General features: G+C 31.4%; 1 protein-coding gene across 2 annotated transcripts in view; it reads left to right on the top strand.

Annotated features, from left to right (window-relative positions):
• The window catches only part of LOC134706830 (histone-lysine N-methyltransferase EHMT2-like), a 33,638-nt gene extending 24,897 nt beyond the window's left edge, over positions 1-8,741 (top strand). For both annotated transcript variants that reach the window (XM_063566134.1, XM_063566135.1), the window contains exons 18-25: positions 52-222; positions 406-550; positions 1,149-1,226; positions 1,887-2,002; positions 3,628-3,714; positions 4,432-4,510; positions 5,076-5,251; positions 5,807-8,741. In XM_063566134.1, coding sequence (XP_063422204.1) covers positions 52-222; positions 406-550; positions 1,149-1,226; positions 1,887-2,002; positions 3,628-3,714; positions 4,432-4,510; positions 5,076-5,251; positions 5,807-5,954 — 1,000 coding nt within the window. In that variant the 3' untranslated portion in view covers positions 5,955-8,741. The remainder of the gene's footprint in view (positions 1-51; positions 223-405; positions 551-1,148; positions 1,227-1,886; positions 2,003-3,627; positions 3,715-4,431; positions 4,511-5,075; positions 5,252-5,806) is intronic.
• Positions 8,742-17,190: the final 8,449 nt, after the last annotated feature.

Raw genomic sequence — 17,190 nt, 5'->3', positions numbered from 1 at the left:
AGATAAATCATGTTGCCTTTGTACAGAAGTATTTTTCTGTCTGTATTGCAGGTTATTTTTAGCAAGAGGTGCTGATGTTGAGTTGAGAAATAGTGAAAATGATAGTCCAATACAGTGTTGTTTAGATGAGGACAGTCAAGTTTGTCTTGCTCTAAAAGTCAATAAACAATTGAAAGGCTTTGCTGCTAGTCGTACTGGAAGAACAGAAAAGTTAATACACAGGTGATTACAGTACTAGGTCTTTAATATTTGTTGGCATCTTAATTCAGAAAATTTAATTGACATTGCCCTGACCGGTTGAGCATATTGATAAAATCATTATAAATGAAATGAATAACTGTTATTTTTTCAGAGGCCAAACATTTTTGGAGATGTTTTACAATATAAATTCTGTGTTTATTACAGGGATGTGTCTATGGGTAGAGAGAACATTCCAATTCCTGTATACAATGGTACGGATGATGAACCTTTACCTACAGACTATCAGTATGTCACTGCCAATGTAGAAACAGCTGATCTTCATATAAACAGGACTATAAGTAGTCTCCAGGTAAAGTTTGTTGTTGTCTTTTTTTTCTATTTTTAATACTTAACTAACAAACAAGACATAAAGTCAACAAATTACCATACAAGACATAAAGTCAACAGATTACCATACAAGACATAAAGTCAACATGATGGGACCTGCATTGATGTTCTTTTTCATTTTAGAGCTATAGCAAATCCTATAGTGGTATAAATTTTTATACGACTGCAAAAAAATTGTATATTGTTTTCGCACCATAACTTTAGTATAAGTAAATAGAAATCTATGAAATTTAAACACAAGGTTTATGACCATAAAAGGAAGGTTGGGATTGATTTTGGGAGTTTCCTGTGTTTGATTTTTACAAAAAATGAATTCTTGGTGTTCTTTAATTTTTGCTATATCTAACCATGTATTTAGATTTTTGATATTTGGGTCTGGCTGTAGTATGCTTTGATTTATATTCTTTGGTAGATTTTGTTCATTACAGCCTACAACAGTTAGAAGAAAGCTTCGTCTAATGTAAAAAGTTATTAAACAACACCTGTGTAAATATATAAGCTGAGAAGTTTTATATATTAGAAGCATTATTCTATAAATGTATGCCTTATTTTCTTTCCAGAGTTGTCGTTGTTCAGATGATTGTTCCTCTATGTATTGCGTGTGTGGTAGAAACAGTATCAGATGTTGGTATGACAAGGTAAGCTGGAGTACATATGGCAGGACTCTTATTTAACGATAACTGTTTAATCAAAAATCAGTATCAGCAAACATTGTAAAAGTACAAATAATAATTATGTCATGACAACCCTGTTATAATACTTAAACTCTTGAACTAGGAACTATATTGCATTCACCTATTTGTTCAATAACTATATCAATTATTTTTCTCTGGCACAACTTGAACAAAATAACTTCCTATTTGGTCAGCAGCTTCATGGTGATGTGTTATAACATATAAATACTTTGAATCTGTCAAACCCATACATCTGGTTTTTCAATTAATGCAATTCCAGAAAAAAATGTATGGGGGGTTGGAAGTCAGTTTTTGTCAGCACCCGCCACCCAGACAATTGTAATTGAGAATTATAGTGTGAAAAGTTGCTCTGATACCCATCACCCATGTATTATTAATACAATGTGCCTTCCAACCCTCCCATACATTTTTTTTCTGGAATAGCCTTTATTTGAAATTCAAGTTGGGCTATAATTATACATTGCATAACATACAGCCTTATTACATTAGAATTGCATAAAAAAACTTGTGTTATTGATTGCTAAAAAAAGTTATCAGATATTTTCTATTGTAAATTGCGTAATAAAATTAAAAAAAATACATTGAAAATATTTTATATTTTAGACATATCATTTAGTGCCAGAATTTAACATGTCAGAGCCTCCATTGATATTTGAATGTAATGTTGGATGCAGATGCTGGAGTACTTGTAATAACCGAGTGGTTCAGAATGGAATTTCGTAAGTTTTGACATTCTCTGTTACATACTTAATGTAATAGGTCATGTATATAATATGAATACTTATAGAATTATTCCTGTCTTGTTACTTACTAAATATTAATAGGTCATGTATATAATATATTAGTCCAGTCAAACTAAGATTTAGCCTCAAACTAATTGCAACAGAAATTGTTTTAGTTCTAATCTATAGCATTATGCCCTTAAAATACAGAAAAAAGTCCCCATAAAATCTTACCTTGAGAAAAACTCAAAATCAGCATTTTTAATTTCCTAAGGAAATAACATTGGAAGGGGAGATAACTCTGCAAAAATGAGTCTTTTTGGTCAGTTTTCGGTTGATTTTCTTGAAATTTATGTACAGTATGATATTTTGATGGGGTTATAAGTTTGTAATTGACTAAATTTATATGATCTTCCGCTCATGAAATGTTCTAAACTGAAGTGTTATGAGTAGTATATTTTATTTTGTGCATTTTTCTTTAAAAAAATTTCAATTTGAAGCTTTGTGACCATTTTGAAAATTTAATGTGAAAATTTGGTGTTGATTATATCTGTTCAAAAATTCAATAAATGGTCAACTAATGAATTAAAAAATCTAGATTATAGCTTGATAAAAGATATGAAAACACCTTTAGAGTTGTTTGTTATGTCTTCCTCAAGTAAGATTTTATGGGACTTTTTCTGTGTATATTTGGGGTATAATGCTAAAGATAAAAAAAAATCTGTTGCAATTACTTACAGGTTATGGTCAAATTAATGCTCGATTGACTGGACTATATGAATATTTAGAGATTTATTCCAATTAAGTACTAAATGGAATTATACATTTGAAGGAGGGAGCTGAGGTATATTGTTTCACCTCTGTATGTTCACCTGTCTGTCCTGTGAACTTCTGTCACATTTTATCTCAAGAACTACAATTTGGAGCTATCTGAAATTTGTCATCACTCTTGATGTGAAAATGCTATCCCATCTAATGTGGTTCCAGATTCATTAATGCTCAATTTCCGGTTTAAGATACATATTTATTCTTACACATAATTGCCATGTAGGAAATTTTTTGTCACTTTTTATTTTATGGAACTATAAATTAGAGCTCACTGATAAATTATTAATAAGCATTCAAGTGATAATAGTTTTCCTTGTTCATTTAGTTCCAGCTTTATTGGTCTTCAATTTTTTATCTTCTGAATACTTATGTATTCTATAAAGTATTCAGTAACACATAACTACTATGTTTAAAATTTTAATCAAATTGAGAACTACAAATCAAAGCTAAAAAAATCTGAAAAAATTATCATGCTTTACTGTATGATGTGTTTTCAGATTCATCGCTCATCAACTTCCTGTTATCCAAATTCTTAAAGCGAGGAATCCCAAGATACAATATTGCTGCTGGTCTAAACAAAACCCAATTTTACCTACCTTACTGTTGTAGTAATGTACACCAGCCTTACCCTATTAGATATGTGAAGATTAACAATTTTATTACATCTGTTTCAATATTTTACAGTAGAAAAATTGAATCATTTATTTCACAAAGCTCACATTAGTGCATGTTTTGATTAGTTTTGATAGTAAGAAACCAAATAATACAATAAATGTTATGAAACTATTTTTCAGATGTCGAATGAAATTAATAAGAACAAATGGTCGGGGCTGGGGAGTTATTACTTTGTTAGATATACCTAAAGGATCTTTTATTTGCGAGTAAGTATGCCTTATTTTCATAGTTTATTTATCAAAAATGTTCAGCATTTGTGAGTAGGTCAAATGTGTGACTACACAAACTCATGCCAATAATTGAGATATGATTATCCGAACCAAATGCTTTCAACTACCAATCAATTTAGCTTTCAGAGTAACTAAGTAAAAGAAATATGATCAGTTATACAAAGGAATGTCAAATAAAACTAAAAAAATACTTCTTAGACATAATAAGATGTGGTATGAGTGCCATTGAGACAACTCTCCATCCAAGTCAAAATTTGTAAAAATAAATATTTATAGATCAAAGTACGGTCTTCAACATCAAACAGCAAGCTATAAAGCCTCAAAAATGACTAGTGTAAAATCATACTAACAGGAAAATCAACAGAACAGTGTAATCTATTTAAAAAAACCAAGAAAACATTTGTGAACTACATCAACAAACGACAACATCTGAACATCAGATTCCTGACTTTAAAGGGCAGGTGCTAAAAATGCAACAGGATTAACCTTTAAATAGGTACCAACCTTCACCCTTATCTGAAATAAAAGTGTTCTAACATACTAAAACGCTCTTGATTATTGTAACTGCTTGATTTGATAACCAGGTCAAGGTACATCAAATTTTGAAACATTAGAATCATTTATGGTATTTTAATGCAATTAGTTGAAAATAAAAATAAAAGATAATTTAAAACTATTATTATGTAATTTTAGGTATATTGGAGAATTATTATCGGATTCTGAGGCAGACAGTAGAGAAGATGACTCCTACTTATTTGACCTGGACAACAGAGTAAGAATATATTAAATAATAGTCTGAGAGACTTAATTTTACACTGAATGATAAAATCAACTGCTTGCATTTATTGATGTAAATTCAATTTGAGTAGCTTTATTAGTACCATAAATGAAATCTTCACAATTTATGAATGCATGGTACTTGACTTAGTTTTGAATTAAACAGGGAGTATGATGCATATTTATATGCCTGTCTTAAATGGAACATATTTTGGTATAGAAATTTTGAAAGCAATATTTGACATGTCATGCACTAGTTAATGCATAGTTCACTTTTCTTAAAACTATATCATTTGGATTGATGATAAGCTAGCTTTTAAGTTAAAAAAAAAAGAGGACATGTTCAAGGATTTTCTCCTTCCAAGTTTTTCTGATAGGCTGTTGCAATGACTACTGATATAAAGATTTCTACAATATTCCATTGTATACTTGCAACAATTTGCAACATCTGGTCCTGGCACAGCTATTCATTAGAACTAAATCCATTATAGTATGATTTTTTAAAATCTTTTATACATTGATGAGATTGTAATACTAATAAGATTTTTTTCTATTTTCAGGATGGTGATACCTACTGTATTGATGCACGTAGATATGGTAACATAAGTAGATTTATTAACCATCTTTGTGAACCAAACATCATTCCAGTTAAAGTATTTGTGGACCATCAAGATCTGAGATTCCCTAGAATCTGTTTCTTCTCATCAAGGGATATCAAAGCCAATGAGGAATTAGGGTAAAACTCTTATTTCATTTATTTAAGCCAGCTTGCTGGTATGACTTGTTAAAGTAATAAAATTGATCGGAAATTTTAGCGTTATGTAACACTTAACAACAAGTATAAAAAACTGGAAGCAGCATCAGGAAAACCCCTAAAAATGAACTTGGTTCAGGTACATTCAATAGAAAGTAATTGAATAGAGAAAATTTCCTCTCATGTATCTGTCCAGATTGTTTGAACAGCGAGACTGAGATTGCAGAAACTTCACATGATTGTAAAACATTACATGAGGTTGTCATCATCACAGTCCAATTTGTTAAAGGGGAGATAATCAAGTTTATAAAATTCAAATATTACAAATTCTCATAAGTGTAACTTCTTCTTTACAGATATACAGATGTTGATGAAAATATTAAACTGTTATAGATACCTACTTTCACTATATCAAGAATGCGCATATAGGAAAGTAATCCTTTCCCCAACATTTAAAAGGGGGATTATTCATTTTTCAAGACAAGGGTATTCATTTATGAATTCATTAAACAGTTCTTGTTTGTTTGTATTTTACAGGTTTGACTATGGTGAGAAGTTTTGGATGATAAAATGGAAACAATTCACATGTGCCTGTGGCGGTGTTAAATGTAAATACAACTCAGAAACTATTCACAAAACAATTGAGGAGTATAAACAAAGACATGAAGAAGAAAATATAGATTAGATTTAAAACTGTTTATAATACATGATAATGTCAATGTACAAAGGTGATTTTTGTAGATGGGTGAATGAAATTCTTTGATAATGATGCAATAAAAATCTCTTATAAGAGCCATAAACTGTTATAAATCATGATAAATTCTGTGTGGGATTAAAAATCTCTCACAAATAATTTCCTAATCCAAACTTATCTGGATTGTTTGAAAGATGTCTTAAGTCTTTAAAATTGATATATTTGTAATCCTTGTAGATATTTAATATCCTTAGTGCCATTTAAAGTGACTGCCACCATCATTTATAGAAAAAGAAAAAACACTCACTTGGGACAAAGTATACGCAAATGGGCAGCATTTCAGAATTGTACAAAACTTTGTATGCATTTATGTCTTTGTTTTGATAAGAAATTTCACAGAATTAACACTGACTTAACTGATCTTGCATAGATTTTCATGTGAGATCAATTAATTTCTTTTTATATATTTCTCTATTAGAAAGTTTTGATTCCTGAACTACTACTTTTGAATTCAGTTTTCTAGAACTGGTTTAAACCAAATAAAATTAAAATTAACCTTTTTCAAAAATGAATGATTTATGATAATGAATGGAGTATATGATTTTATAGATTTTTACAAATATTCCTATGCCAAAATATGGTTAAGTATGTGTTTTTGTGGGTTTGCTTTACACAAGATATGATAAGCAGGACAAGGACAGTAATATTTTTTTCTTTTATTCCAAATAATCTTATTATCTCAGTTATCTGCTTCTGCAAGTCTTTATTTTTTTTAAATTGTTAGTGAGTACACCTTTTTTCACTATTTTACATGAATATCATTTTGACATCAGTTTATGCCTTTTATGTGTAGTGTATTTTGAAGAATGTTTTTTATTTTGTTATAAAAGAGTGCTTTTTAATGAAATGTATTCATGAATTAACTTATGTTGTTTTCATATGTAGATGTGTATGCACATTTGTATTTATCATAGAATGTATTGCAGACAGTAAATCTATCTAAAATTTTCTAAGAAAGTATTGAAATTTTTGTTATTTTAATGAAAGTAATCACTTCATCAAATAATTTGTATAGAATGGAGTATTACACTTGACATATATTTGATTCTTTGTCCACCACCATTAACAACATTATTATATCCTACTTTAAATATACCTGCTTTGTGAAAAATTAACTTGCTTCTGTACATATGCTTATTTAGTTGTTTCTCTTTCACCTGCTGTCTGTTTTTTTTCCTTTCATTCCATTCCTCACCCAAGTTAACAACTATTTTATGTGGGCTTCTTATCAGAAAAAATTGACTTCAGGTTATTGAACCATGACATTTAACCTTCCTAAATGCCATTGCTGTCAGCTTGCTCTTTCTTATGAGTAATTCTGTTCCTGACAGGTCATTAGTATATGGTTTTGAGTGGTTGTTATGAGCATGTCATGTAATATGGCCTTGACCTTTTATTACAGTCCAATGGTTTTGATTTGGTCTTACTTGGTAACTAGGCATGACAGATTAAACTAGTACAAAGGGTGTTTGGTTCTTTTTTTAAGAGTAGGCATCTGCATATCTGTCATTTTAATTGACCTCATTTTCACAATCCAATTTAGGGTCACAGGTATTTCTCTGAAATTGTTCATACAGGTCAACAGTATTAAGTACTTAGTAAATGAAATTGCTATTAATATATATACATCTGACAGATATATATGTTGTTGGCCATTTTTTTAGCTCCTTCATCAGATATTTTTGTTGGTTAGTTGCTTTCCTTCATATACATGAAAGAGATTCAGTATTTGGCACATGAGTATTATAAATAATGAACATGAATGTCAAACAAGTATTATTGAATTTTATTTTGAAAATGTATACAAGTAATGCTGAAGGCAAGACATTTCATTGTGAACTCTTGTTTAATTTTGCAGTTTTAAATTTCGCTAGGTACAAATAAATTGGTTTCTGTATAAAAAGGTATATTAAATTTTCTATATTCTCTGTAAAACATGAAAATTAATCCGATTTGGCATCAGAAAAGGAATAATATTTCAAGGTTTCTTACTTTTTGACTGTCATATTTATATTAAATGTGTAGACTCCAGACACCAAATTTGCATATACTGTTGAAAAAGCTGATATAATATTCCAGCTGCTTTTGTTGACATTTGTAATTTGAAATTTTGCTGTCATTTGCATAGACTAATATATTTCATTCATGTGAAAATGTAGGGGTTACAATGACTGATCAGACTTTTATAAATTTATTGTCACAAAAATAATGTGTAATGTCAGAATATAATGCCCACAAACATTTATAATTTTGGAAAACTAATAATCTGTCCTGACACTTGTATATGGGAAAGGTTAACAACATAATTAGTAGTTTAAAACTTTACACATAAAGTATTTTATTTAAAATAGCAAGTTTTATGTATTTATATTAGTTAAAAGTAAATATACTCTTCATTTTAATAACATTTTATTTATAATAAAAACTCACTATTGAGGATAAAATTATTCACTAATTGATTAAACTGTAATAAAATCTACATTTTCTAATAAAGGATTTGATCCAAGTGATATATGATTCTTCATTGCTTGCAAACTCTTGATAGTTGCATGAAGGTTTTACATGGCAAAAGTTTTTTATCATGATTTTTTGTACATAAGAAATAATCATTTTAATCTAATTAAAGAATAAAATAGATATCAATCTATCTTGAATTGCATTTGTATTTTAATTTAATATCCATATTGTAGCATTATAGACAATAAAATTTAAGACAAATTGTGTTTTTAATTGTACATGTTAAGAATGATATATAATTGTTTATATATAGAAGCTTCGACTGTTGTCTAGAAATTCACACAGTTGATCAAGCCAGTGTTTTCTTTTGAAGACAGTCAGTGGTTTATTTACCATCTGATGAATGTGTCGCACTATAAAAAACTGCAGGTTGTAAGATGTGCATCATTGGTAGATAATATACAATAGTTATCAAAGGTATCAGGATTATAATTTAGTATGCCACACACGAGTTTCATATACATAAGACTCAATAGTGACGCTCATATCAAAATATTTATAAAGCCAAACAAGTACAAAGTTGAATTGTAAAATTGGTAGATAAATGACAAGCATCACAAATGTGTAGACATACAAAGTAGAGGCCAATATAACAGATTGATCTTCCAATGCTTTCAAATATATTCCAATATAACCAAATTGTTTTTCAAGAAACAACACATGACACAAAAGATAAAGATATATAAAAATAAGGAGATGTGGTATATACAATTAATTCACCAATAGATATTATCAGAGATAAATATTTTGGGCAAGAATTACAGCAACATATTGTCAATTCCCTTGTTTGCTTTACTTTATATCTTGTCTGTCTCTTTGACCTATTGCTACCACTTTGCGTTAGTGAATCCATGAAACTAACTGTAACCAAGCTTGTTTGGGGGCCAGCTGAAGGATGACTCCGGGTGCGGGAATTTCTCGCTACATTGAAGACATGTAGGTGACCTGCTGTTGTTTTTTTATTTGGTCGGGTTGTTGTCTCTTTGACACGTTCCCCATTTCCGTTCTCAATTTTATTGGTTCCCAATGATCTTCAGGGTATTATACATGAGGTAGAAATTTGTTTCATTTCTGTTCATTTTTTTGTCCTCCTGTATCAAGTTTAATTTTTGGCTTCAGGTATTTCACCTTGAGGTAATTTCAGCTTGAAAATTCATACACATGTTCATTGTGGTGCAAGCTATTAAAATGAATGCCAAATTAGTGTGATGACCCAGATTTCACAGTTCACTAAACATGGAAATACAGTTTGAGTGAGTCATGGTGTTCTATGGAGCATATTTTTGATTGGAGATGATGTCCTTAAACGTAGTTTATTGTCTTGCTCGTAGGCTTTACTATCCAGTTGTGGTGGCATAAACTTTGTTTAAAGCTTTGTATTTCATTAGGTAGTAGACCTGGATGCTTCATATCTTGTATGCAGATAAATTATGTTACGTTTCTGTCTGTCTCATCTCCAATGTCCTTGACGGGTCAGCGACTGCTTGAAAAAATAAATAGAAGATTTTTTTTGTAATGTGAATTTCTAAATTCTAAGTAATAGGATAATCATATTGGTACATGGGTTACTTGTCATGTCAACATGTCTGTCTGACAGGATTCACTTGACATCTACCTCAATTCATTGATCAAGTGATCAAGATTATAGTTATATGATTAGGTTTGTTTCTCACATACTAGAAGCAGTGTGATGTATGGAATGACTTTAAGGGTTCATGTCAGTCTGATAGGTTTCATATGAGCTTGACCTCATTTTCATTGGTTAAGGTCAAGCTTTTGTTGAGCATGCAACTTTTGTCGCAGAAAGATTGACATATGGATAGTGTGCCGGATGCGGCGGTTTTAGTTCACTTCTTTAACTTCTCAATATTTTAGAAGGTGGGAAACATGGATGCTTCTTACTTCGTATATAGATGCCTCATGTTACAAAGTTACGGTCTGTCACATGTCCATTGTCCTTCACCTCATTTTCATGGTTCAGTGACTACTTGAAAAACAAGTTTTTTAGTTTTTTGTTATATTAACTCTCTTATTGTGAGTAATAGGATAACTAATATTTGGTAGGTGCGAACCTTGCAAGGTCCTCATACCCGCCAGACAGTTTTCATTTGACCTCGACCTCATTTCATGGATCAGTAAACAAGGTTTTAAGTAATGGTGGTCAAGTTCATATCTCAGATACTTTAAGCAATAAGTCTAGTATATTCGGTCGTATTATTCATATATGAGTTTTGTCATATATATGACGTAGCTCATCGTGTGCATTGGGAATTATACATCCTTGAATTTCGAATGTTTGGAATTTAGTGTTCATGATGAAGGTAGATCCAAAAAATGTTCCGATCGCTCAAAATTATCCAAAAGGTTTTTTTCTTCATGTTAAGCTTTAATATAAATGATATCATAGTCATGAAAACTTTGGAGACCCAGTTGCTACATCATCACCTAAACCACCAGTGACGAAGCAATTAAGAAATAAGAATATTAATAGACAAAACTCATTAAGAGTTCTTCAGATTAATTTTAGAAGTTGTAAAAATAAAGTTCCTCAAATTGAAAATTTATTAACATCATCTAAACCAGATATTATTATTGGTAATGAAACTTGGCTAAACAAAGATGTATTATCTTCTGAAATTTTTCCAAACACACTATTTGAAGATGTATTCCGAAACTACAGGGTCGGAAAAGAAGGTGGAGGTGTATTAATCGCCATTAAAAAAGGTATTATTTGCCAAGAAGTATATAAAAGCAAAAATGTAGAACTTATTGCTGCCCAAATTAATATAACTGATACTAAATCCTAAGTTATTATTTCTGCATATAGACCACCAAATAAAAATGATATAGACTATCTCAAACAAATGAACATTGAAATTAATGAACTTAAGTTAGAATTTAAAAATTCCACCTTCTGGCTTGGTGGTGACTTTAACCTTCCAGACATAAAATGGCCTGAGCAAAATATATCTGGCTCAATGTATTCTGAGGAGCTGAATGAAGCATTTATAGATATGCTGAAGAACTTAGGCATTGAACAAATGGTTGATTTTCCAACTAGGAAAGATAATATACTTGACCTTTTCTGCACAAACCAACCTTCATTAATAACAAAAATAAAATCTATACCAGGTATATCTGGCAGCAATCCTTTTGCGCCAATTACGGTTTTGCAGGGGTATCATTTGCGCCAAATTTTGTTTTCCAAATGTATCAATTGCGCCAATATTCGGAGGTCGTTTGCGCCAATTTACCTGTACACATCATGTACATATCTATCATAAATATATATGTATTTATATTTTTGGCTTAAAAAGTATCATTTGTTCGGCGATATTTCACCATGTAGATTAGCATCTACCGAGAGAAATGACTTAAAGTGCATTAGACAGTCCATGTACAGAGGGAGAAGAAAACTTTTTGCTTTGCTGAATATTCAATACAAGATATACCAAAAAAGAGAAGAACATAGAATCATTTGCTGATTATGTTATAGTCACATATGTTGATGACACCATACGTATGAGCTGAAACTATCTACCGCAAGACGTATCAGTATTGGAGCAGAAGTATTCCACAAGAATGACATTGAATTGTTTTATGTATTTCATCCTTCTATTTTAGTGTTTTTTGGACAATAAAGTGAAGTTACAAGCTACTACATACAATAATTTTGGAAGTACACTCAAGCAGTAGCAGTAAGAAGAAGATATGTTTCAGAAAAAGAAACATTTGTCGTGTAAACTGCAGGTTCTAAGTCAGAATAAAGGTGGAGGGAAGTCATTTTTTTCTTCTAATTGGCACAATCGTATGTTTTATTTTTGGCGCAAATGATGCCATGTAATTTTAAAACAGGTGGCGCAAACGTAGAATTGGAGGAAAAAAAATGTGGCGCAAAAAGACGCATTTTTGGTGCAAACGGATTTCTCCCGTATATCTGACCATGATATTGTTTTAGTGGATGCAATCTGCAAGCCCCAAAGATCTAAACAATCACAACATAAAATTTATTTATGGAAAAAGGTAGATATTAAAAAGATAAAAGACGTAACATCTCATTTTATATCTGAACTTATATCTCAGACTAATGATAATTTAAATATTGACCAATTATAGAATAAATTCAAAGAAGGTAGTAATAAAATAATAGATGATAATGTACCAAGCAAAATCACTAAATCTAAGTAAACCAACCCTTGGGCAAATAGGGATATAGACCATTTATGTAAAAAAACAACGTAAAGCTTACAACAAAGCTAAACAAACTGGTAAACAAGAACATAAAGATAAATATAAAAAGTTAAAAGCTACTGCTCAAAGAGAAATAAGAAGAGCCCAGAGCACATATATGCAAGAAATAATTAGCCCCCAGTTAGAAGAAAAACCTAAATCTTTCTGGCAATTTATTAAAAGCAAAAAAACAGAAACATCTGGAGTGTCACCATTAAGAGGAAAGGATGGCTTATTGTATAGTGAGCCGAATACACAAGCTAACATCCTAAACGAACAATTTAAAAAGGCTTTTACTACCGAAGATACATCCTCTATGCCAAATAAAGGTACAAGTCCCCACCCCACTATGCCAGACATATTTATTAGTAATAATGGCTTATTAAAGTTACTTAAAAACTTAAATCCACATAAAGCCACTGGCCCTGATAATCTGCCAGCATATTTTTTACATAATTTTGCAGAAGAATTGTCTCCATTTTTGACATTCTTTTTCCAAAAATCTTTTGATACTGGTAAAATCCCAAATGATAGGAAGCAGGCGAATGTTGTACCTATATTTAAAAAAGGTGACAAGCATAATGCTATTAATTATAGACCAGTTTCATTAACTGCAATATGTTGCAAAATTTTAGAACATATTTTAACAAGCAACATAAGGAAACACCTTACAATTAATAACATATTAAATGATAGTCAGCATGGGTTTAGAAGCAAAAGGTCTTGTAAGACCCAACTTATCATCAGCATACAAGATCTTGCTAAATCATTGGGATATGGTAACCAAATAGATGTCATACTTTTAGATTTTTCCAAAGCTTTCGATAAAGTCCCCCATAAAAGATTAGCCCAGAAATTAGAATTTTATGGTATTAGAAATCAAAATTTAAATTGGATAAATGACTTTTTAGCTGACAGGCAACAGCAAGTACTACTAAACGGTGTAAAATCTTCAAAATTAGCAGTTGATTCTGGTGTCCCTCAGGGAACAGTTTTAGGCCCAACATTATTTTTACTCTTTATAAATGACCTACCCGAACATGTAACTTGCAATGCAAGACTTTTTGCAGATGACTGTTTATTATATAGAAATGTAAATAATAGTTCTGATGCACAATTACTTCAAATAGATTTGTCTAGTTTAGTAAAATGGGAAGAGGATTGGCAAATGAATTTTAATCCTGAGAAGTGTTATGTAATTCATATTTCTAAAAAAAGTAAACCTTCCACTTTTGATTATATATTACATAATCATATTTTAGAAGCAGTAAAAGACAGTAAATATTTAGGCCTAACTATAAGCCATGATCTTGATTGGGGAACGCATATTAACAATATTACTTGTAAGGCAAGTAAAACCTTAGGTTTTCTTCGTAGGAACTTAAAAAACTGCACACGTAAGGTTAACAACCTTACGTACACATCACTTGTCTCTCCGGTCGTCGAATACTCTCCCCCTGTCTGGGATCCGTACAAAAAACAACACATCACTCAGGTTGAGCAGGTACAGCGTAAGGTAGCCAGGTTTGTCTTCAATGATTATAAAGACAGATCACCTGGAGCAGTTTCAAATTTAATAAAATCATTGGAATGGGAAAATTTAGAATTAAGAAGGAAAAAGGCTAGATTTACTATGCTGTATAAAATAAATTGGAGGTTAGTTGAAGTTCCTAAGGACAATTTATAGACGCACTAGGGGGGAACATAAATTTAGGCAAATATCCACAAATAAAGATTTCTATAAATTTTCATTTTATCCTCGCACTATTTCGGACTGGAACTCACTACTTGAAGCAATAGGTATGTCTGACACCCTGGAATCCTTCAAAAGTGGCATATCCACTCTAACACTTGAAGGATCCACAGCAACTTATTAAACTTTAAAGCCACTGTACATAATGTATATATGTTATTGATAACGATTTTTCTTTGTCATATTATTTTTAAATTAAGTCCATATGTACATAGCACACACGTTCCGGGAAGTTTTACACTCCTCCCTAGGAGTCTACTCCCGTATTCGGAAGAAGAAGAAAGAAGAAGAAGAAGTGCAGTATTGCGGAGCATGTATGGAACGGATATGAACTCTGCGCCGGAGATTGCGATAGCGGAAGATAATTTAACGATGGCACGGGTCATTTGACAATGGTGCAAGACATTTGAGCGATGGCGGAGCGCCATCTTTAAACAGGACATGGAGATGATCCAGGGCCGTAGCGTAATGGAGGCAAATGAGGCAAATGCCTCACTTTTGAAACGACGACCAAACTTTTAAAGTGTCATTTTTTTAAATTATATATTTTACATTATTTAAAATATGCGAGTTTCGGATTTCGAATTATCTACCAGAACACTCACTACAACATACAATATCTCCAATCTGCAGCAGCGATTGCAGCTTTTACCATTATAATAGCGATGACGGTAAAAATGATAAGTGTTCCGAATACAAATCAAAATAAAAAGATTGAAACAAATCTTAATGTTACAAAACTGGTTGAAAAAGGATTCTTTACAGAGGAAAAATATGAAAAAGGTAACTCATGATTTTAAACACTCCCTATTAGTATGCTGGCTTAATACTTTCCTTGGTTTATTTTTAAATCGATAATGCTATAGTTATTAATCTTTACACCGTAAAATAATTCATTGGCCAAAAATATAATAATTATTCATAATTAATTTAAACTGATCACTGAATAAACATAAAGAGCTGTGGTATCACTTTGATTGTTAATGAGACAACTCGTCAACTTTGTCAAGCTTTGTTTCTTAATAGTTTTTTTCAACGAAGACTAGATAAGAAAAGTTTGTTGAAAATAATGACAGTACCGAATAACTGACTATTGAGCTGATTGTACCCTCGGATAGTCGACCAGAAAAGGTATCAACCCGGTGCTAATGAAAGAAACCAACACTATATAAATGTTGTGCATTAGAAGCACTTTTGTGGATTTCAAGACGGTGACTTTCATTAGAAATCCTCAATCCTTCAATTTTGAGAGGCAGTATTGTATAGATTCATAGGTAAAATTATGAGCTTATAAAAGCGAATTTGATCAAAGATTGAATTTGCCTTCTTAATGTCTAGTTTCATTATGCCTGTGAAAGATGTAAAAATATCAATGCAACCACGTCAGGCTGGAATTGAGACGTTAAATCCGGTCCCTCGTGTAGGGGGAATGTAATTTCAGTACACCTACCTTTCGGTTTTTTTTTTTAACCTTTTTAAACAAATTGTTTTATATATGTGGTCGTCCTGAACATACATGTGATAGTTACCACTGGACTTAAATTAATGAAAAATCTTTCATACTAGAATTTATCTATTTCATATGAGAATCAGGAACCAACTTTACTTGCATTGAATAGATTTTTGATATCTTAAACAACAAAATATGTAATGCTGTACATACATTTATTTACTCTTATCATGGGTCTTCATCCTGTCGATACTTATATTTTGACATTGCACCACAAGATCATGCTTGTCTCACATGCTATATAGTTTAGTCTGTAAAAAGTTATTTCCTTCAATTCATTGGAAGTTGGATGTGAACTGATTGATTTAGCCTTAGATGCATGTTTTTTTTTCATGAGTTGTAATTGGCTTCGAAAGAGCTGTCAAAAATTGCGAGTACTCTCAGAACTGTACTTAATGTCTTTTTGTTTTCGGGATGTACAAGTACACGTCCACTCTGTGTTTTTGTTAGATGCATTTATATTTCTATCCCATTGGTGGCTTAAACCTTTTCAACTGATTTTGATACGTTTAATCTCATGTTTTAATGTTACACAACAGTCCCAGGTTAGGTTGAGGGTCGGCGCTTTTAAACTGTTTAACTCCGCCGCATTCTGTATGTGCCTGTCCCACGTCCGGAGCCTGTAATTCAGTGCAGTTGTCGTTTGTTGCTGTGTTACATTTTTATATAAGTTAGGCCGGTTTTTTTCTCACTAAAATTGTTTAACATTTCTCATTTCGGGACCTTTCATAGCAGACAATGTACTATGGGTCATACCCCGAAGCAAAGAAACAATGATAGCTAAAGGTACCTATAATTATATGCGCTACATACAATCCGCTTTATTTAACTCTCTGAATTTCTCTGTATAACGTTCTTTTTCCGAAATACATTGTTTTTAAAGCTAAATTGTAATACCGGTATGTACGAAATCTTCAAATGAAACGTTGAAGAATAAATATTTTTATCAAGTTTGAACTCGTAAAATCCCTTTCTGGTGATTTGCAGAGAAAGACGGCTCATGTAGGACCAACCTCTCTGAAGTAGGTTCATTATTAGGAATCAGTATCACAAACACTTACTTCTCAGAAAAACGTAGAATATAAAGAAAGTAAGAAAAAATCGACCTTATCCGACTTCCGATTTTTTCCATCGCTTCAAGAGTATAAGTATCCGTG

This window comes from Mytilus trossulus, chromosome 2, assembly GCF_036588685.1.
Source record: "Mytilus trossulus isolate FHL-02 chromosome 2, PNRI_Mtr1.1.1.hap1, whole genome shotgun sequence".
Taxonomy (NCBI): domain Eukaryota; kingdom Metazoa; phylum Mollusca; class Bivalvia; order Mytilida; family Mytilidae; genus Mytilus; species Mytilus trossulus.
The sequence above is the reverse complement of the archived record's forward strand: the minus strand, read 5'-3'. Positions and strand labels throughout refer to the sequence as shown.